The sequence below is a fragment of the Pinus tabuliformis genome, chromosome 1_1, assembly GCF_031772625.1.
Source record: "Pinus tabuliformis cultivar Carrire ecotype Pingquan chromosome 1_1, CPIR1, whole genome shotgun sequence".
Lineage (NCBI taxonomy): Eukaryota > Viridiplantae > Streptophyta > Pinopsida > Pinales > Pinaceae > Pinus > Pinus tabuliformis.
This window is the reverse complement of record NC_142297.1, coordinates 822,320,228-822,343,593: the sequence shown is the minus strand read 5'-3', so window position 1 is coordinate 822,343,593 and position 23,366 is coordinate 822,320,228. Positions and strand designations below refer to the sequence as shown.

The following is a 23,366-nucleotide window of genomic DNA, read 5'->3' as shown; positions in this document are numbered from 1 at the left end:
GGGCCAGAGGAAGCCACACAAAGGCAGTAGAGACTGCGCAGAGCCAGCAGGGCCTACGTCATCCACGCAGAGGCTGCAGGAGTGATGCAGAAGGCCAGAGAGGCTGCATAGAGTCTCAACAAGCTAACGCAGAGGGTTTCAAGCAAAGGAGCCTGATTACTCAAGCAAAGGAATTTTCACCTTGGATTCTCCCATAAGGCATTAGGGAGATAGAGATAGTACTTTCAGGGAGCAAGTAGTGGCTCTAACGCTCCACGATGGAGATAGTGATGTTCATTGTACTCATGTATCTTAAAACTTTTGCTTAATACTTGAAGCCATTCAGTCGGCACATTTTCATGCATGGATCGTGGATGTTTTGAGACTATTCTTCTAATGTTTACGGCTTATGTTGGCTTTCATATGTGCTAAAGTAATTGAACTACTTCAGTCACTATGGTGCTCAGCTTGTTGAAGATGTGTTGTGATGATTTTAATGATCGTACCATCTACGTGAACTATTTCACTTGATGTCTAATGATTCTTCTTTGTTTATATGTGTGCGTCTCTACTGGATTATTACTATTACTTCTCTTTTAGAGGCTCACTTTTTTTCCTTGCAGTAAAAGAACCTTGATACATTTACAATCGAACATTCCACAAAGCACACTCCCTTGCTCATTCAAAAGCACATGCGCGCTACTCTCTCATGCTAGTTGCTTAAGCCAAGGCAAATCTCTAAGTTAATGGCAGTCAAGCCATATTTCTAAATGGAACTCCTACACCAAACAGTATGAGAGCTAATTAGGACCTCATATCGAGAAGATCCCCCGTATGTTAGCGGGTTCCAACACCGTCAACACCTTCATTTATTATCATTATATCAACTAGAAATAGGTAGGATTATATAATGTTCCCATTTTTTATTTCCCTTATGATGCAGTTAGGATGGACTTCCAAGGTTGGAGATAGCCAGGTCAAAAGAGCAATCATGTCATCTGTGGGCCCAAAGAGTTTTGGCGGAGTTTGATGGGGTCCAACAGGGTTCGCTTGTTGTATTTCATCATCAAGTTTAGTCTCGCACAATTCATCCTTGGTTCCATTGCATTCCAACGATTCCCGTAAAATGGGGATATTATCAAGCATATTTTAATTAAATATGCTAAAGGTGTTATTTGGAGCGGATTATTTGGAGAAACACCTTAGTGTAATACCTCAATGGAACCGGGATGAGGAGATCAACAAGATGGGATGGTGAAATGTTACTTTAAATGGTCGGATAAGGCATGTTGGCCGATTAATCGTTTCCCAGGATTTAAAAGTGACTTTATTAAATTAAGAGGGGAAAAGTGCCTAATCGGAAGAAAAGGCCAAAAAGGGGAGAAGTGACTTAAATATTCAAATAAAAAGGGATAGGCTTCTAGAATGGAATAAAATAATAAAATAAAAGTGCTTCTAGAAGGCTGTAGAATGATCCATCCAATCTTTAAAAGGAGGGGGAGCAAATCATTTGGGAACATCTTGGATTATTGGGTTTCAGGATCAGAGAGCCTCGGGATGAAAACCCTTGGGTTTCCTTGTGTGAGTTGGACAAAAACCCAACCCACTATTGAGGAGATTTTAGTCAGAAATCACACGGAGCATCATCATGCAACGTGAGCAGATCTAGAGCAAATCTGTGGATTGGAGTGGGGATCATCCAAATCTCCAATTTGGGCGTCATTTCCAGTTCAGATTTGGGAGGCCAGATTCAGTATAGCTGCAGCTATTTTGGAGGCCTTCACCTCAACTATTCTTATGTAATCACATATTTAGTTAAAAAAATAAAGCTGAGTTTGCTGCTTATGTCTCATGTTTATTTTAAGTTGCAGCTTTTCTAGTTTCATTTACAACTGCAATTTTATTTGTACTATGCAATTTTATTATGGTGTATTTTCCTGGACGAACTGTTCAAGATTTTAACTAAAGATTCCGAAAGGAATATTACTGATTTCTATTGTAGGATGCCTCCTAACCCTCTTAATATCTTGAACTAAATAATCATCTTGTGATCTGCACTTGAATATCTTGCAATACGAAGTTGCCCACTCAAAAAGGATTCTTATTCATTCATCATCCACCTCATTTAGGAGTGGCATTGCTGAATTAGGTGTTTCTTATACTTGTATCATTATATCGTCCATAACACTTGGTATCAAAGTGGACAATTCTTGCTTTTGGCACCTTCCAACAAAACCTTGCACATTTTTTTATAACTTTTTCTTTGGGGGCTCTAAATCAAGTGGGAATTGAAGGCGTGGACAAAGGAAACACGAAAATATATCTGGTACAAATATCAGCAGAATAGTCACGAGTATTTGAAAGGTGCAATCAACTTTGTTCTTTTGTTCAATCCTAAATCTGAGCTAAAAATAGTAAGGGTTACTAAAACAAGTGTATACTGAGATTGTGAGGTCCAATTCAAAGGACACTATATTGAAAAGAGGAAAGACTAGACTATTGCAAGTCCAAAAATGAAGGTTGTGGACGTAAAATTGACAACAAAGTTATAATTTGTACAACCACATTCTCCAAATGAAGGTGAGAAACAGCAAGTGTTGGCACATTGAACATGGCTTTTTTTGGCACATCCAAATTCAGTGAGATAGTAACATTGAGAAGAAGAAATGCCACGTTATTACAGGCTGAAAGTTCAGACTCAACAGTGCAGAAATTTCAGAGATACATCACTTACAAGGTCAGACTGCAAAGCAATCCCTGAATAAGGGCTTTAAAGGCATGCTAACTTAACATTAGCATCACTTCCGATTTGAAGGTCTACTTGAGGAGATTCAAAAAATGTAGGAAAGGTAAATAAAGGAGAATATATTGATTAAAGGATTTTGACAACTTAGGATAAATACTGAATGGTTGGGGCATTGTAACCACATCCACATAGCTAATTTGAACGCCAGCTGCAGTAAGGTGATAAGCCAAATGTTACTCTAGCAAAGGCTTCCAAAGGCTCATTCATGACATATGAGGAGAATGACGATTTGGAATTTTACTTGTTCAGTTTTGAACAGAGAATCATAACCATGAAAACTATAACAGCAACGAAGGTTGACCTACAAAATAAGGTTAGCAAAACAGGGTTTCAAAATTTTCAGAATACGAACCAGTCCACTAGTAAAGAACTCAAGGAGGACTTTCAAAAGTTTGAAGATAATCACAAGTCAACTCCTGAAGACCTCAAGTAGAATAAAGCAAAACTGAACACTGAGCATGTTTAAAGAGTTTCAGAAAACCATGAGGACAAAAATTGGGTAACTAAAATATCTCTCAAATGCAAGTCCTCCTTCCAAAAAGCAAAAAGGTGACTTATCAGCACATCAGGGGAACAAAAGGATTTCCACTAGCAAGAGTATTCATTACGTCAAGATCCCCCAAAACATGAATTCAATTTCAGACCAAGAAACTACTTCGATCCCATATTAGATATGAGGAAGTTTGATGGTACAACATGGCTATTCTAGACAGAGCAAATTTCCTATCTACACTAAGTGTCAACCTACAAAAGGTAATGATTGCATCCTTAGATTTAGAACCTTTTTTAAGGAGACTGTGTTGATTTGGGGTAGCATTGGATGTGCTCTAGCCACGAAATTTGGTGGGGAGTTTGGGGCACATGAGATCTCCAATACCCAGAAAGGGTTTGGGCCATTCTAAACAGATCAGGAGATTTTAAAATAATTAATATTTTTAATAGAGTCCCTAAGTCTAAACTTAGGGAAAATAAAATATTAATGTGTATTAATATGAATCTGTGTTAGAATGTTCCAAAAGACATGGATCAAGCCAAATCTAATCTTAGTCGTTGGTTAGGGACTTAATCTCGGCTGTTGATATGTCAACAGAAAAAGTATAAGAGGCTTGAGGGTCACTTGGAGAGCACACCAGAGTGATCAGTCATTCTATTCTCTAGAGCAGGGTTTGCTAAGAGAGATAGAATTAGTGATCGAGAGATGCAGTTGAGGGGCATTTGAGTACAGAGAGACAGAGAGGCAGCGATAGTGCCAGGAGAGCAGTGGAGTAGCCCGAGAGAGTGACATAGAGCCAGCGAGGGCTCACGCAGAGGCAACAGGGAGCTGCGCAGAGCCTCAGAGAGGCCAGCGTTGCTGACACAAAGGGCCAAAGGGTTGACGCAGGGCCTCCCAGGGCTGACGCAAACCAATTTGGGGTGACGTAGCGCCTCCCAGGGCTGACGCAAACCAATCTGGTGTGACGCAGGGCAAGCGTGAGACAGAGAGGGGCTGACCCAATCCAAAGAAAGGTTGACGCTGTGGTTTATGGGGCAGATTGGTGCTGAGTAGCTGCCAGAAGGATTATCCAAGGTTTCAGCCAGTAGATTTGTCAAAAACTGAGAGGTATTACTGCCAAGGAAATTCTCTGTTGGGTAGGCCAGTTTCGGCACCGAGATTGTACTCTGATATTGCTTAATAAGAAAACCCTTGGATAGTTGCATCGGTTTCCCACATTGGGTTTTTCCGGGGACATTAGTCCAAAAATAATGGTGTTATATGGTGTGTTTGTTTCTGTTTCTTTTAGTTGTTGATCTATAATATGTTGAGATGCACTAGTGTTTATTTTTAGTATTTACATTGTAAATAACTTATTAAGGAAAATAACAAGTAGGCAGGAATAAATCAGATAAAGTGCATGGAGGCTTTCTAACTAAGCAAACTTAGAAACTTCAACATGGTATCAAAGCGTGATTGCAGATCACAGGAGAACTAAAGGACATCAGCGGAGCGGAGCAATAGCAGCATAGAACAGCTGTCTCGAGGTGACAAAAGTTGTTTCTAGCAGAGCAGCAACAAGGAAGGGTGACACAGTGCCTGCGTCATCAAGGGTGAGCCGGGAAAAGGTAGCGCAGAGGCTAAGGAAGGCAAAGAAGCCTCACGCAGAGCCACGCAGCAGCTGGGAGGGCTAACACAGTTGGCTGAGGAGGCCAGGTTGCTGGTGTCAGGATTGCGCAAAGCCTAGGAGCTCTCACCTTCAGGTTGGTGGGGTTTAGAAGGCTGCGGGAATATCGCAGAGGGAACTGGTGAGGTATTGTAGTCAGAATAGTACCTGACAAAGCAAGGCTAGAGGAGTTTCTACCGAGGGTTTCTAGCCGAGGAACCCGGTGAGTGGTGCGGTTGCACAAGACGATCAAAGTAGGGGGCATCTCAACAGTGGCAGAAGGATTTCCAGGAGGGAAATCAGGACTTAGAGGGAGTCCAGAAGAGAACTTCCAGATGGGAAGTAGAGACTCAGAGGAGTCGAACAAAGAACCTCCAGGAGGGAAGTAGAGGAGCATCATGGCACTACATGGAGTAAGAGACCAGGATAGACTGGACGGAGCATCGAACTTCGCAGTCTCGAAGGCCAGAATCTTATCCGTACTTGACAGGAATCGTGTCAAGAACTTCGCCTTGAAGGTAATAGCTATCCCAGTTGACCCCAATGATAATGACAAGTACGAGGAGGCGATGGCGAGGGCCAAGAACATTATCCTTGACGGGGTCAAGGATCATGTAGTACCACACATAGCCGAGAAGGAAACAGCATTTGAAATGTGGGAGGCTCTCAAGAAGTTGTACCAGCATACATCTGTGCAGAGAAGAATGCTACTTGAGAATCAGTTGAAGTCGTATAAGATGAAGAAGGGGGAACCGATTGACACCTTCCTCAGAGGACTAAATGAGATCCGGGATCTGTTGACTGCTATAGGGGCAACACCGAATTAGGAGCTGATGGTGAGGATAGCCCTGAATGTTGTCTCAAAAGACTGGGAGGTATTTGTCCAGAGTATACTGGGCAGAGGGACACCTCCACCTTGGGACGAGATGTGGGCAGCTCTTCGCCAGGAAGAGATCAGAGGGCAGTAGAAGATGGGTAGCAGCAGCAAGGGGATCAAAGTCAAGCAGGAGGAGGAAGATGTGGCCCTAGCATCTGAGGGAAATCAATTGAAGCGAAAGAAGAAAGATCTCTCCAAGATCAAGTGCTACCACTGTGGGGAGCTGGGTCATTATGCAACCCAGTGTCCAAGGAAGAGGAGTAAGGGAGAGTCATCCGAGACTAAGGCAGTGCCAGCATGGGCAAAGAAGGAAATTTTGACAGACAATGACTATGCCATGAGTGCACACGCACCACTTGAGCGGAAGCGGAGAGACATCGAGTTGTAGTCAGGCGGACTACAGGCGATGAGGGGCAGGATCCTTGAGGTACCCACCCTCTTGGATTAGACCTTGCTACGGGAGCCTTGAAGAGGAGTAGCAAGACTGGCTGAATCGGGTAGAGAGTCGAGACGGATGCGGATGGAGCGGCAGAGAGGGCTACAGTGCAGGTGTCCCAAGAAACGCGAGGCTAGCAGGCTACAGCAGTGAGAGAGGCACAGGAGTGTTGCACCAGTGCAGGATGGCACAGAGAGGTGTGCAACAATGCGAGATGCAGGGAGTTGTTGCAGCAGTGCAGAGATCAGAGAGGGAGCACTTGTCAGCGGCAAACGGAGCTTTAGCATCAGTGGGTGTCTCTAGCCCAACAAGAAGGTCAGTTGGAGGAGGTGCAGTGCAGATGCAGTGCTGGGAGAAAGGACCAACAACCGCACGGATGCAGAGGGAGTTGTCGTATAGATGCAGCAGTGGCAGTGGCAAAACCATGGGCAGTAGTACAGGATACAGTAGTGCAGAAGATGTTGGGCAAGAAGGCCAAGCATCAGCACAAGTACCGATGTTGGATGATCAGAGCAATACTCTGTTAGGAGTATTGCTAGAGCACAGTCCTCGCTAAGAGGGAGTGTTGATTTGGGGTAGCATCGAATGTGCTCTAGCCACGAAATTTGGTGGAGAGGTTGGGGCACATGAGATCTCCAATACCCAGAAAGGGTTTGGGCAGATTCTAAACAGATTAGGAGATATTAAAATAATTAATATTTTTAATGGAGTCCCTAAGTCTAAACTTAGGGAAAATAAAATATTAATGTGTATTAATATGAATCTGTGTTAGAATGGTCCAAAAGACATGGATCAAGCCAGATCTAATCTTAGCCGTTGATTAGGGACTTAATCTCGGCCGTTGATATGTCAACAGAAAAAGTATAAGAGGAGGTTTGAGGGTCACTTGGAGAGCACACCGGAGTGATCAGTCATTTTATTCTCTAGAGCGGGGTTTGCTAAGAGAGATAGAATTAGTGATCGGGAGATGCAGCTGAGGGGCATTTGAGTACAGAGAGGCAGAGATAGTGCCAAGACAGCAGCGCAGTAGCCAAGGAGAGTGACGCAGAGCCAGCCAGGGCTCACGCAGAGGCATCCGGGCGCTGCGCAGAGCCTCAGAGAGGCCAGCGTTGCTGACACAAAGGGCTAGAGGGATGACGCAGTCCAGAGAGAGGTTGACACTGGGGTTTCTGGGGCAGATTGGTGCTAAGTAGATGCCAGAAGGATTATCTAAGGTTTCAACCAGTAAATTTGTCAGAAATTGAGAGGTATTACTGCCAAGGAAATTCTTTGTTGGGTAGGCCAATTTCAACACCCAGATTGTACTCTGATATTTCTTAATAAGAAAACCCTTAGATAGCTGCACCGATTTTCCCACATTGGGTTTTTCCGGGGACATTAGTCCAAAAATAATGGTGTCATATGGTGTGTTTGTTTCTGTTTCTTTTAGTTGTTGATCTATAATATGTTGAGCATGCACTAGTGTTTATTTTCAGTATTTACATTGTAAATAACTTGTTAAGGAAAATAACAAGTAGGTAGAAATAAATCAGATAAAGTGCATGGAGGCTTTCTAACTAAGTAAACTTAGAAACTTCAACAGATTGGTTACGTACTCAAGTTTATAAATAGCTCGTCACTTGGATCAATCCATATCATGAAGAAAGTGTGAAGAGCTTGTGTATGTAGATACATTTTCTATCAAGGTGAGCTATGTTGATGTTTTAGCTCGGGCAAGAACTTTTGCATAGGCATCTAGGCATGCAGAGGTCGCCCAAAATCACTTTAGGATACTTGCTCTAGTAATGAGAGTTGGATTTTCTAAGTCTAACTGTTAGAAACCCTTCATGTACTTTTCTGATTTATTTCTGCCTACTTGTTCTCATTAATTAACAAGTTATTTACCATGTAAATACTGAAAATAAATACAAGTACACAAAACAAGAGAAAACAAAACAAGCACACAAGTGACACCGTTGTTTTTGGACCAATGTCCCCGAAAAAACCCAATGCGGGAAAACCGGTGTAGCTATCTAAGGGTTTTAATTATTAAGCAGTTTCAAAACACAATCTGGGTGCGAAAACCGTCTCACCCAACAGAGAATAATCTCGACGGTAGTACCTCTCAGTGGGAGACAGATGTTTCGGCTAAAACCCCGAATAAACACTCCGACAGCTCCCAGCTCCAATCTGCCCCACGAAAACCCTAACGTCAGCCTCTAGGGACTGCGTCAGCCCTTTCTGGCCCAGCGTCACCCTAGCTCCCCCTACGTCAGCCTCTAGAGGCACTACGTCAACCCTTAGAGCCTCTACGTCACCCACGCTGGCTCTCTAAGGCACCGCGTAGCTCCTGGTTGACTCTGCGTGAGCCCTAGCCGGCTCTGTGTGAACCCCTGGCTGGCTCTGCGTCCCTCTCTCCTAACTTCTGTGTTGATCCTCTTGGTACTATCTCTGCCTCTTTGCTTTTGTATTCACTACCCCTCAGCTGCAACTCTGATCACTCTTTCGACTTCCTCAGCAAACCCAGCCCCAGAAAATCGAAATCTTGATCAACTCGGTGTGTTCTCCAAGTGACCCTCAAGCCTCCTCTTATACTTTTCTCGTTAGCAAATCAACGGCTGAGATTAAATCCCTAATCAACGACTAATATTAACTCTGGCTTGATCCATGACTTTTGGACCCTTCTAACATAGTTTTATATTAATTCACATTAATATTTTATTTTCTCTAAGTTTAGACTCAGGGACTCGATTAAAAATATTAATAATTTTATATATCCCAAACTGTTTAGAATCTGTCCAAAACATTTCTAGGTATTGGAGATCTCATGTGCCTTAGCCTCTCCACCAAGTTTCGAGGTTAGAGCACATCCGATGCTACCCCAAACCAACACTCCCTCTTAGCGAGGATTGTGCTCTAGTAATACTCCTAACTAAGCATCACCCTGATCATCCGCATCGGTCCTTATGCTGATGCTAGGCCTGCTGCCCAACATCCTCTGAAGTTGTTGCATCATGTACTGCTACCCATGGCCCTGCCACTGCCACTATTGCATCTGTCTAACTTACAAAAGCACGTAATTAATTATGTTGCCTATTGAGCTAAAGAAACTTAGGAAAAGTATAGCATTTACTTTAGTGATCATGTTCTAATCTCAATCGTTGATCTCAAGTGAGGTGAGATCTAATATTGTCCATCTATCACTTTGGAGATTAGGTTTAGGGATTTAGGTCAATGAGAAGTTATAAAAGCAAGGCTAAAGAGAGGAGAAAGGCACACCATATAATGGCACAAGACACTAAGAAAGGTTTTTTTCAAGTGAAGGGGTGAGATACTCTAGTGTGTCGAGTCTGAGGAAAGTGTATGGATGCAACATAGGAGATCCAGATCATCCAAGTAAATCAAGGATAGATCTAGGATTTGATCAGCTAGATCAGATCTAGGGTTTGTTGTATTTGTAAATTCCTCAATTGGGCCATTATCCGAGGACGGGAACCCAAGTAGGTTTAGCTTATTAATTTAATGAATTGTTGATTGGGCAAAAATTGTGTGTCATATGCGATTGAGATTGGTTGTGTAATTGTGCTTCCATTGAATATTTTGTTAAGAATCTAATTGTGTTTTTATTCAGTAGAGCTGTAATAATCTGCTAGGAATTAAAATCCAAGGGCTATGTGCAAAATTTAACATATTATTGTATAATGCTATAATGGTGTTTGTAAACACCACCACTCTCTACTTGGACATTGTTTCCTACTTCTGCAATACCCCTATGATTTCTAATATGAATTACCTAATGTATTGATTAAAACTTAGGTATTTGGGAGCTACATAACTACTACTCTCTTTCCTCTTACACAATGAGACATTGCATCACTGAATAATTGTTAATTTTAGATAACAATGGTATGTTCTATACTTTAGCACAATTTACTTCAATGTTCTTTATCAACTCAATGACAATTTCCAATTATATTAAGTAGTAATCACATTAACTTAAACACATTGATAGTAAATGCAGATAGAACATAAAAACATGTGCAAAAGAGAAGCCAAGACAAGAGGACAGAATATATGGCAGATGCCAGGGAAAAACCCCAATGTGGGAAAACCCTTTGATCAAATCTTCTTATTATTCTTCAATAGTTCAGCAGAGAGAGTACAAATATCAAATTAACTTGCCCAAAACAATCTTGTCAAAATCAGCAGTGAACTGCAACCCTAACCAAAAAGTCAACATTGGTCAAAGCAGCCCCAAAATGTCCTCCAAGCAGCTTGGTCAACAAAAGATCAATTCGGCCTTCCAAGCGAGTCAAAGTCAGCCGAAAAACAGTTCGGTCAAACCAATCAAAGGAGACAGAAAATGCAGTTGTAAATTCTACAATCAAATCTGAAGTCAACCTTGGTCAAACTGTCCCAAACTCCTTGACATCTATGGCAATAAATGCAGCCTCCAAAAATCAAATTTCTGCCTCCAAAACGCAATCAAAACTCGGTCAAACAGCAAGGGTCAACGCTAGTCAACGCTGCCCTATAACCCTGAAATTTTTGGCCAACAAAACAGTCCAGAATTTCGTCCTCCTTTCACACATGTGAAGTAGAGAAGGTTGCCTCCAAGTTGTACGAACCAATCAAGAAGAGAGAGAGAGATATGTGATGAAACGAGTGATGTCCAAATGAGGAGAGAGGTCACTCCTATTTATACACTTCGTTGAGGGTGAGGAGACACATCTATTGGGCTTTTGAGCCTACAGTTGACTGAGGCCAACCTTGACAATTTGTGCATGAGAGAAAATAAATTCAAAATTCCATTTCTGCTTGTCAGAATGAGATGATCTTCATATCAAAATTGGACCTCTCGAAAAGAGGAATCCAATGAAATAATCATCTCCATCATATGAGTTGTCCTAAAGTCGAATTTGGCCCTAGTTACCAATTTTAACAATCCCTCTCAACTAGGGAGAATTTTACCTGCCAATCCATCTGTCATCATGCCATCCTGTCATCTTGTATCATCCCTGTCATCACTGCCCTGCTCTACTCTATTGAACCCTGAAGTAATAATGAAGAAGAAGTGATCGAGAGTTAGTCATAAGATCATACCACTCTCCGCTGACTAAAGCCAGTCCTTGATCCCAGATCAAGTTGTTGAACACCATGCATCCTAGTCATAGGGAGTACAGCAGTACACGATGCATTCATCAGTAGTGCTATGGTCCCTAACCATCTTTTCCCAACTCATTGGCTAGATGAGAGGTACTTCCCATGAGTCTCGGCCTCTGTGGGTAGGATGTGTGTTGGGGCATCGGTAGGAGAAGGTGAGCCACTCATCCTATGCATATGTCAATCATAGGGGAATGTAAAACACTCACCCTACATATATGTGTCCTGGTAGGGGAAGGTGAACCACTCACCCTACACACATGTCAACCATCACGGGATTGTCACAGGGGAAGGTGCACTACTCACCCTGTATCTATCACACCACTAAGGGAACGTGAACCACTCACCCTATGGTCGCTCATAGCTCCAAGAAGTACCCCAAGCCCCCAGGAGCTCCCAGAGCTCAGTGTCCAACTAATACGAGACCCTAGGAGGGTCGTTCCACAACTCCAAGTCTCTCTCATAAGGTTAAGAATTTGACCTTCCCCAAAGGCTTCGTGAGAATGTTTGCGACCTGCTCATCTATTCTAATGTGATGGAGCCTTATTACTCCCCATTGTACCATATCCCGCATAAAATGGTACCTGATATAAATGTGCTTGGAGCGGTCATGGAACACAGGATTCTCTGATAGGTGAATCCCACTCTAGTTGTCGCAGAAGATCACGGTGGTATCCAACACGTGCTCAAATAGCTCACTGAAGAGCTTCCTCAACCAAACAGCTTCACAACAAGCCATACTTGCAGCAATCTATTCAACCTTGATGGTGCTTAGTGCAACCGATTGTTGCTTCATGTTCATCCAAGATATTGAAGCAGACCCCAAAGAGAAGCAGCACCCGAACGTGCTCTTACGATCCACCACACTACCAGCCCAATCAACATTTGAATATCCATGCAGCCTCAAATTCCCGACAGTGTATCTCAGTCCATAGTGGATTGTGCCCCGGAGATATCTCAAGAGATTCTTAGCAGCAATCCAATGAATGTGATTAGACTCGACCGTAAAGTGACTCAACGTGTTCACAACGAAGCATATCTCAGGACGGGAGTTGACCAAGAACACCATGGCCCCCACAAGTTGGCGATACTCGGAAGTGTTTGCTAATCCGGGCCCTGCAGCACTTCCACATAGCTTCTTAAAGTTGAGTGCCATTAGAGTAGTCACGAACTTGCAATCCACCATCCCACAACATCTCTAAGTAGCTTCACAATGTATTTTCCTTGAGAAAGGAAAATCTCACCTGGCTTTTGCTAGACCTCTAGCCCTAAGAAGTAATGCATCAATCCTAGGTACTTCATCTCAAATTCGGAAGCCAACTCCCTCTTGCATTGATGAATGAGAGGGTCATCACTTGTTAGAAAGAGATCATCCACATAAAGGACCAGAATGAGGGGCTTGTCCTTTTCAACCTTGAAGTATAGATTCGGTCAGCATTGCTCCTTGTAAATCCCAGCTTCATAAGATAGCTATCAATCCTCTCATACCAAGCCCTAGGGGCTTGCTTCAACCCATAAAGGGATTTCTTCACCCTACATACATGTGTCTCGCGATCTTGAACTTCGAACCCCTCAAGTTGTTCCACATAGACTTCCTCTTTAAGCGAGCCATGCAAGAAGGCAATTTTGACATCCATCTGTTGTAGGCTCCATCATTGCAAAGCGGCAAGGACTATGATCGAACGGAAGGTGGTATATCAGGCAACCGATGCAAATATCTCATCATAGTCTACTCCTTCCTTTTGAGAGAAGCCTTGAGCAACAAATCTGGCATTGAACTTTCCAGCACTCCCATCAGCTCTATGTTTGATCTTGTAGATCCATTTCGAAGTGACCACTGACTTGTCCTTGGGTCTAGGAACTACATCCTAGACATCATTCTTTATGATCGACTTATATTCCTCGTTCATCTCATCCTTCCAAACTTGGTGTTTCACAACTTCTTCAAAAGTGCAAGGCTCAAATTGTACAATGGTACTCATGGCAACTAAGTACCCTTGGTACCTATTCGGCTTCTTGCTTTCACGAAATCTCCCCCTCGGTGCAATGTGTTTCTCAGCATCTTCAAGAATATCTTTGAGCCACAAAGGTATTTTTCTTGAAGTAGTGGGCTCACTAGGAGGTGGATCCACGGGATCCATCGGACTTCAAAATCAGGGCATCGGTTCATCAGACAGAGATTCATCATTCTTTTTAGCATCAGCATCATCATTGTCCTTCCTAGGGATAGGAAGATCTCAGACCTTCCTAAGAGCAGAATCTTCATCGAAAGTGACATCATGACTTAATTCCACTTCCCTTTGACCAGGCTCTAGATTCTATATGCCTTCAAAGTTTCACTGTAGCCCACAAACGTTTCTTTCTTCCCAGATGCATCTAGTTTGCTTCTTTTCCCTTTCGGCACATGAAAAAATACAGGACAACCAAAAATTCTAAAATGAGAAACATCAAGTTTCTTACCGGTGAAAACTTCTTCGAGTGTCTTGAAGTCCAAAGCTTGATGTGGGCATCTGTTTTGAACATACAGAGCGATGTTGGCAACTTCTCCCCATAAGAACTTCGGTAGACCTTGGTCATGAAGCATAGCACGGATGGCTTCTATGATAGTTCGATTCTTCCTTTCGACAACACCATTTTGTTCAAGAGTATATGCAGTAGTGGTCTCCCTCTTAATACCAGCTTCTCTACAATAGTCATTGAATTCATTTGACTCATATTCGGTTCCATTGTCGGTCCTTAATATTTTGATCTTCTTCACTGTTTGATTCTCGACCAAGGCTTTGAAAGAGTAGAACCATTTGAACACTTCATCCTTCTTCTTTAAGAAATAGATCCATGTTTTGCAAGAGAAGTCATCCACAAAAATAGCATAGTACAAATATCCACCCAAAGATGTCACGAGCAACATACTTGATAGATCATAATGGACCAATTGAAGAATATCGATGGTTTGAGTTTCACTTGAGGGGAATGGTCCCCTTGTATGTTTTCCAGCTTCACAACCTTGACAAACACCTTCATGATCTAAGTTGAATTTGAGCATACCTGTGACCATCTTCCTTACATCAGGTAAGGCTTTAAAATGAAGGTGAGCAAATCTCCAATGCCATAATTCAAATTGAAGAGAAGTATCACAATTCATTGCTCCCAACGGCCTTCCTCCAACCTGATAGAGACCTTCAACCCTAAATCCAAGAGTGAATGCATCTCTTGGGTTCCTTTGCCAAACACGAGCTTTCCCATCAATGAATGTCAACTTAAAACCTTTATCTTCCATCGCGGAAATAGAGACCAAGTCCTTTTTCAGATCAAGTACATATAACACTTCTTGTCAATGAAGAGTTTGACTTTGATTTAAGTGAAGAGTAATAGCGCCAATTCCTTCCACAAGATAAGTGGCATTATCCCTAGGTATACATAAATAGAGACCAAATTCTTTTTCAGATCAAGTACATATAACACTTCTTGTCAATGAAGAGTTTGACCTTGATTTAAGTGAAGAGTAACAGCCCCAATTCCTTCCACGAGATAAGTGGCATTATCCCTAGGTATAATCTCCATATTCGTCTTCTTTTCAATCAAGCTAGAGAGAGCTTCTTTGTACCCAGTGAAGTGCCTTGAGGCACCACTATCAATCAACCAATGATCCAATGCATCCGAAAGAGAGGCAGTCGTGAGGGAAGAAATAAGATAAAACATTTTTTGCTTTACAACATTAACTTCTTCATACCTGGAGTTTCTCGACTTCTTGGGAGGACAACCATTTCCATTTCGAGCAGCGGGAGCATTTCTTTTTCCTTTGTTGTTGAACCTATTGCCTTTGAAGTTGTTGTTATTGTTGTCATCATCCCTTGGAGTATCCTTCTTGTGAGGACACTCTCTAGCGAAGGGGCCAAACTTGTTACAATTGAAGCATCTTCCTTTTCTTCCTTCTTTGAATTCCGGTTTTGAACCCTTGACCTTGATTTCTTGGACCAGCATTGTTCTTCCTCCTAGTATGAGCGGAGAAGGCAGTAGGATTGTTTGCGTTTGAGGGTTTGTCTCTTTCCATCATCCTTATTTCTTCTTGAGTGCATCTAGCCAATAATTCATTAAATCTCGGAATCCTGTCATTGTTGAGGATGGTGGTGTTGAACACATCCCATTCTCTTGTAAGGCCTCCAAGTGCAATAAGTGTGAGCTCCCTATCACCAATGACTTCTTCAATAGAAAGGAGATCATTCTTGATCTTGGTAATCCTCATGAAGTAGGATTGGATGGATTCTCCTCCATCCATCTTGATGTCTTTCAACTTGTGCTTGAGAAAGAGAACTTGATTTGCAATATTTACTTTGAACATCCCAACCAGCTTGTCATACATCTCCTTAGATGTTTCCAAATCATAAATATAGGCAACCAAAGGCTTGTGAATAGAATCAACAATAATTTCTTAGCTTTAACGTCACCTTCCTTGTACTTCGCTTATGCAACTGCCGATACATTTGAAGGAGGTTCCACTACTCTTCCTTTGACATAGTCCATGGCATCATTTTCTTCCAATGTTAGATCTAGAGTCAACTTCCATGCATGACAGTCGGATTTGTCCTTAAGCTTGTCCTCGGATTTGAAGTAATATGTGTTGGAAAAAGTATAACTAGGTTCGGTCTTCATGACATTGTATTCTAATTTTTGTAAAACAAGAAAAAGAATTTATTCCTTGTTGCATGGGTTTCAGAGCAAGAAGTTTATTTATTTAGTGGCTCCCATTGAGAGCCTTAGGATTTAGTTTAAAGAGTCAATGTCATGCTCTTCTTGAGCTTATGTGTAATGTATAAAATTCTATATAAAGGTCTATAACAGCCCTCTAAGACAAGCACAATCCTCCTGAAGACATCAGCCAACAAAACGATGAAGAAGAACACCTATGTCGGCCTCAAAATATATATTAATGTCAAGTCGACTCAAATAATAGACACATCCTTTCACTGTGACATGTCAGCTTATTTAGGGAGACATAACCACTATAAATACCACGCTGAGGTCACCACAAGAAACACAAAAAAATTCGGACAAGTCTTTGTAATTTTGGATGGGTGCAGGCAGCTCAGAATCTCAGACAAGGTACAGTGGTACAGGACACTCGGATAAGGGCAACAGTTCAACATTTCGTATGGAGGAGGATTACTATAGCTTTCAGATGAGTATCACAGTGATATCTTCACATATATCCCTGATGTCTCGGCCTAGTTAAAAGGTCACAACCATATAGTCTCAGCATAGTTGCAGCAGACCTCGATGCAAGGAGGGCATAGCTATAGTCTTGGTGAAAAGCATAGTGCAGAAGTATACACAGTCATAGTCTCGGCATACACAGTCATGATGCAATCATGATCTCGGTGGTATTCCAATGAAGATATCAATGGTGAAACTATGATACAACAGTGATCTCAGTGCAGCTCTCATTCATGTATATAAAGATCTCGTTGTGATGTTGAAAAGCTCGATGAAGGAACAGTCATGGAGCAACAAGAATGAAGATCTCAGTGGTAAAGTAGTAATGGCTTCAATGGTGCAGCATAATGATGATCTCAGCAGTGACAACGAAGAGGGTTGATGTCTTGGTCTTGGAGTGGCATAGTAGGTCAAGGGTCATGGTCTTGGTATTCGTCAATTGGAATCTCTATAAGAAGAATTTTGTGCGGGTTTTCCTCTCCAAGAGGGAGAGGTTTTGGCCCTAGCAAAAAGCCAACATCGTGTGTTCTTGTCTCTTTGTTTTGGTAGATAATCGATGAAGTAAGAAATACACACACTAATGATATCAAGAAAAGATTGTGTTAATAAGCTAAAGATAAAATACCTCACAAATAGTTATCATGCTAAGAAGAATCTCATTAACTATAATTGCCCCAGATTCTTCAACAAGATGTAGTCGTCATTGGGACTAGTTCCAAGTCCTTATCCAACAGCTTCCCTTAGCGATTGCTTTTCCTCACTCTTGCTTGGCCCTTGTCTTCACCTGAGTGCTCTGATACCATGTTAATTTTAGATAACAATGGTATGTTCTATGCTTTAGCACAATTTACTTCAATTTTCTTTATTAGCCCAATGACAATTTCCCATTATATTCAGTGGTAATCACATTAACTTAAACACATTGATAGTAAATGCAGATAGAACATAAAAACATGTACAGAAGACAAGCCAAGACAAGAGGACACGAGATATGGTGGATGCCAGGGAAAAACCCCAATGTGGGGAAATCCTTTGATCAAATATTCTTATTATTTTTCAATAGTTCAGCAGAGAGAGTACAAATATCAAATTAACTTGCCCAAAACAGTCCTGTCAAAATCAGCAGTCAATTGCAACCCTAACCAGAAAGTCAACGTTGGTCAAAGCAGCCCCAAAATGTCCTCCAAGCAGCTCGGTCAACAGAAGATCAATTTGACCTTCCAAGAGAGTCAAAGTCAGCCCAAAATAGTTCGGTCAAACTAGTCAAAGGAGACAAAACGCAGCTATAAATTTTGTGGTCAAATCTGAAGTCAACCTTGGTCAAATTTTTCCAAACTCCTCGATATCTATGCCAATAAATGTAGCCTCCAAAAATCAATTTTTTGCCTCCAAAACATAGTCAAATTCAGTCAAACAACAAGGGTCAACGTTGGTCAACGCTGCCCTATAACCTTAAAATTGCCAGCTAGCAAAACACTCCAGAAATTCGTCCTCCTTTCACACGTGCGAAGTAGAGAAGGTTGCCTCCAAGTTGTATGAACCAATCAAGAGAGGAGAGAGAGATATGTGATGAGATTAGTGATGTCCAAATGAGGAGAGGGGTCACTCCTATTTATACACTTTGTTGAGGGTGAGGAGACACATCTATTGGGCTTTTGAGCCTACATTTGACTGAGGCTAACCTTGACAATTTGTGCATAAGAGAGAGAAATACAAAATTCCATTTCTGCTTGTCAGAATGAGATGATCTTTATATCAAAATTGGACCTCTCAAAAAGAGGAATCCAATGTAATAATCATCTCCATCATATGATCTATCCTAAGGTGGAATTTGGCCCTAGTTGCCAATTTTAACAATAATGTATCAATATAATCTATCTCATTATTATATGTTTTCCTACTTAGCCTCTTGTGTGTATAAAATCTAACAGCAATAACTATGTTTTCATGAAAGGTATCAACCAATGTTGCGATAATCGCAATCGAGATTAAATCTGCGAGGGTCTAAAATCAGAAAAAATCGTAAAAAAACAGGATAAAATTGGTAAAGATGGGTAAAAAATCGGCAAAATTAAAAAAATACAAAAAAAATCATTTTTATTCAATTTTTTTAGTATCTAAAGCATCCACAACATAAAATAGATGCATTGACACAAAAATATGAAAATAGAACTAACATAAGATGTGTAATATGTCTAGTGCTACACCACACATAACAGTGAATCGTGTACTGAATCCTGAAGCCTGAATCCTGACTCAACCTCAAAATATGATAATGTATCTTATATCATGAGTCATATACAATGAAATGAACCAACTAACTAATGATTTCACCTACCCCTTTTAGGAGAAAATGTAACATCTTTCCCTCTAGATGAAGAAGGCCCTAGAGTTGACATTAGACTCTAATGTCCTCTAAAATTTGAAGAACTAGGAGCCATACAAGTTAGACCATGTCCTCTACTAATGACCATGGTAGGGTGTGTCACCTCCTCCTCCTGTTGCCCCTCCTCCTCCTCCTCCTCCTCTGCAACTGCTACCCCCTCCACTACCTCCTCCTCTAACCAATCATGGGCCAATTCCATGATAGGCCTCTCAGCCTCAACCCTCCATGCATAAGTGTTGTCAATCCCATCCAATGAGATGGCATCCACATCAGGTGTCCTCTCAAGTTGCCTCAACCACAATCAGAGATTGTAGTAGACGTAGACCATGTCGTTAAGGCGTTGGGACTCCAACCTGTACGAGGGTCATAAATTATAAATTAATAATTATAAAAATAATAAATTATATTTTTTTATTATTTAATGAATTCAAAAAATTAATTGGATAATTTTTAACCTGTTGCGCTTCTTGGTGTGTATTTTTTCAAATACACTCCAGTTGTGCTTGCATTCGAAGGAGCTATATGTTTGGCTGAGCACTCGAATGGAAAACTTTTGGAGATTGGGTTCTCTGCCACCATAGCTTCTCCACGACACATCTACAATAAATAAGAGAAACATAAGAAAAAAATTGAAATTTGAAAGTTGACGCAAAGTGTGAAAAGAAAATGAAATTTGAAAATTGAAAAAAACAGAAGTATACCTAGCACTTTGGTTTTCCTATCATGGATAATCATGTCAAAGCTAAATGTGCCACCTACCATCCTGTATATCTCCATTTTTTAGAAATTTTTGCACGTTCTATTAGAGATGACACCATTTTCTAAACAAGTGAAGAATCCATCCATAACCTCTACATCAAATATGAAACCATAGGAGTAAGAAAATGTGGGGTTCAAATAGATCCCTGCAACATGAATGGGATAATGGAGTGTATTGTTCCATCGCTCATTAATCACTGCCCATATCACTTGTTGGTTCTCAAACCCCTCATCCCCCTTATCATCATAATAGTTGTGAATGGATTCTTTGGCCCTATCCATGGCCTCATACAAGTAGCCCATTGGGGGTTTATCTCCATCAACTAATCGAAGAACCTTTACCAAAGGTTCAGTAATGCTACACACCTCCTACACTCCCACCTAGAAGCTTTCCTAGTATGGCCCCTCCCTCTGGTTTGCGGCTAAATGACAAAGTACGCCAATCCTCTGAAAGAAACATTCTCTTCACATCCCACGTAGAATTCAAAAAAAATTGAAGAGATATGAAGCTAGTGGCAAACCGTGTAATATCAAGGCACACCAACTCGTTGTTGTTGGTGAATGTTCTCATCAAATGAAGTACAGATGCATGATTATATATAAATTTTGTAATTTTTTTTATGATTCAACAATATCCTTGATATAAGGAATTTTTCCTATGTCCTCCAACATCAAGTCAATGCAGTGTGTAGCACAAGGTGTCCAAAATAAGTTAGGATGCCTCTCTATAAGCATCCTACCAAAAGCAACATAATTTGCAGCATTATCCGTTATGACCTGAACAATATGTTGTGGACCCACCTCCTAAACGAACATGTACAACAAATCACATAATAACCGTGCATCTTTAATATGTGCAGATGCATCAATAAATTTCATAAACATTGTCCCCTTGGGACAATTAACCAAGAAGTTAATAGGGGTTCTACCCTTTTGATCAGTCCAACCATCTGACGTCACAGTGCATCACGTTTATGCCCATGATGCCCTAAACTCCTCCAATCTTACAGTTCATTCAACCTTTTCATTCTTAAGAATATGCCCTCTAAAATCATCATAGTAAGGGGCTTTGTACCTCGGGCCAACAATAGCAATAGCATCAATCACACACTAGAAAAATGGATTATTCATGGCAATGTTGAAGGGGAGATCACTCTAAGAAGACACCTGCCCAACAACTTGTCAACTTCTTCCTTCTCTTTTTTTTAAGAGTTGACCTGATAGATGGATGTGCACCAAGTGTGGTTCTAGGAATAAAAAATTATGAGGCAGTTGTGGGGTTGACTGTAGAAATTGATGTTGAAGCAGAAGAAGAACCACTCTAACAGACACCTCCCATCACTCCACCCCTTGCTATTTGATTCTTCAAATTTGCCTTGGACAGTTTCGCTGTCTCTATATCTTCCAATGATTTGAGGGCTCTACAAATGATTTTTGGATTTGTTTTTGTGCGAAGTCCTACTTCATGTCCAAGAATTTGTGCAAGGTGGAATTCCAATCGGTATACTCCCCCTTGTCATATGTTGCCCGCATAACTTGCAAGTCAAATTTGATCTGTCAAACCCCCCATCAGGTTCACCAAATTCCCACATAGGGTCCAATTTTCTTGGCATGTTTGTAACTTTGTTGAACTCTTGAGTCTTAATGTAAGATTGAAGTTTGAACCTAGGGCACAAGAAGAATTTAAAGTTAAACAAATGAAATTAACAATCAACATTTTGAATTTTTGACCAAAAAAACCTCCACTCAATGCAACAATAATGGCCAAAAAAACACACTCAAACCCAAGCAAAAATCATGGAAAAAACTAGGGCACAAGAAGAATTTAAACAAATAAAATTAACAATCAACATTTTGAATTTTTGACCAAAAAACCTCCAATAAATGCAACAAAAATTGGGTAAAAAAAATAAATAAATAAAAAATAACAATCAACATTTTGAATTTTTGACAAAAAAAAACTCTCTGATAAATGCAACAAAAATTGGAAAAAAAACACAAATTCCAGCAAAAATCATGGAAAATATATGGGTGGCTGAAACCCAAGGAAAATCAAAGAGAAAACAAAAAAATAGGGCCAAATTTGATGCCCATACCTGAAATCCACACCCTGCTGAAGAAACTTGGTCCAACTTCAAAAAAAAATTGCTTGGGATCTTAAACTCCTTCGGTTTTCTCATCTCTCGCCCTCGTAGATTAGTACTCCTCGTCCTTAGCTCTCACCCTTTCCCTCTAATTGCAAAATGAAACCAAAAAAACTAAACTTCACCTTTAAAAACTTCTTGTTTCCACAGTCGGCGACTTTTAGTGATCGGATCACGATTTTTTCGTAATAATCGTGATTAAATCACGATTTTGTCAAATTGAAAAAATGGTCGATTTAATTGAGCGATTGAATTGGCCCAACGAAAAAATCATAATTTAATCATGATTTTCGCAACTCTGATATCAACTAGAGGAACATGCGACAAAATTATGGGAGAAGAAACTCTATGAACTCCAATCTAAGGTTACGTTTCACACCTATTAGATACAACCTTGTGACAAAAGACTGTAAGGTGTACAATTTACAATTGTCATAAGAATTTTCCCAAAATAAAATAGACATGTTTCTAACAAGAGGATGCATGTAAAGTAACAACTTTTGACAAACAACATGAAGAGCATGCATGAAAGTATAAATGACTAATCCAACTCTGTGGTGATTTTTTTTCTAGTCATCATAAAAAAATTTCCCATTTGATGCAGGTGGTTGATTTCATTTTTGTAGGGGAGTGGTGGGGTTGGAATTAATCTTCATATCAATCCCCTCAGAGTTGGTCAATTTCTGCCGGCGCCTGAACCTAAGTCATTCATGTAGTGATGCCCAATTTCAATGCTCAATCACTAGACTACAGCCCAACAGACAAATAAAACTCTTTATATGTATTTTGTCTTTCCTACTGCAATGTTTTCTCTGTATTGTCAAAATACTAGTTCAGGATTACTCTTCTAAGGAAAGCATTAGCTTTAGAATTTCAACAAAATTCATAGCATGTGAAAAATTAAAGATTTATACACTAAATGAAAATGCTTAAAATATAATTACTATTGCGCAGAACTAAGCAATTATAAGATTCAAAACTATGCAACTCTCTAAGATGTCAATACAATGAAGAAGAATAAAATAAACTAGAAGAAATGGCATTCAAATTAGGGAATGGAAAAAATAAAATGAAATAAAAGCAAGTTACTCACCATTGAAAATCCATTTTGAGTTAGCTTATCCAATGTTTGTCGTAAGTTCTGCACATTGAAAAATATAGCTCATATTCCAATTTCACATCATAGGGACAAATTTCATCTTGATTTTCAATTAGATTCTTTGAATTTGTTTATTTAGCCTAATGTGTCTTCCATTACCCAACTGGAAAACAGATAAATAGCATCAACAATCAAGCGGAATGAAAAAAATAAATAAAATGCTATTCAACCCAAGGGACAAGCATGGAGAAGCTTCAAAACTAAAAGTCCCCAAATACCCAAGTGCTTTGAAGTACATTTCTTGCTGTTCTTAGCATCACTACAGTATATTGACCGTTCTAACTACTTGAAGTTAAAGAACAATAAAGGCATTATAGGGAATGCATAAG

At 40.5% G+C, this 23,366-nt stretch overlaps 1 protein-coding gene across 1 annotated transcript in view; it reads right to left on the bottom strand.

Annotated features, from left to right (window-relative positions):
• Window positions 1-23,366, bottom strand: part of LOC149216614 (DNA mismatch repair protein MSH1, mitochondrial-like) — a 73,342-nt gene that overhangs the window by 4,134 nt on the left and 45,842 nt on the right. Inside the window, exon 6 of the mRNA XM_089391249.1 lies at window positions 22,972-23,019. Coding sequence (XP_089247375.1) covers window positions 22,972-23,019 — 48 coding nt within the window. The remainder of the gene's footprint in view (window positions 1-22,971; window positions 23,020-23,366) is intronic.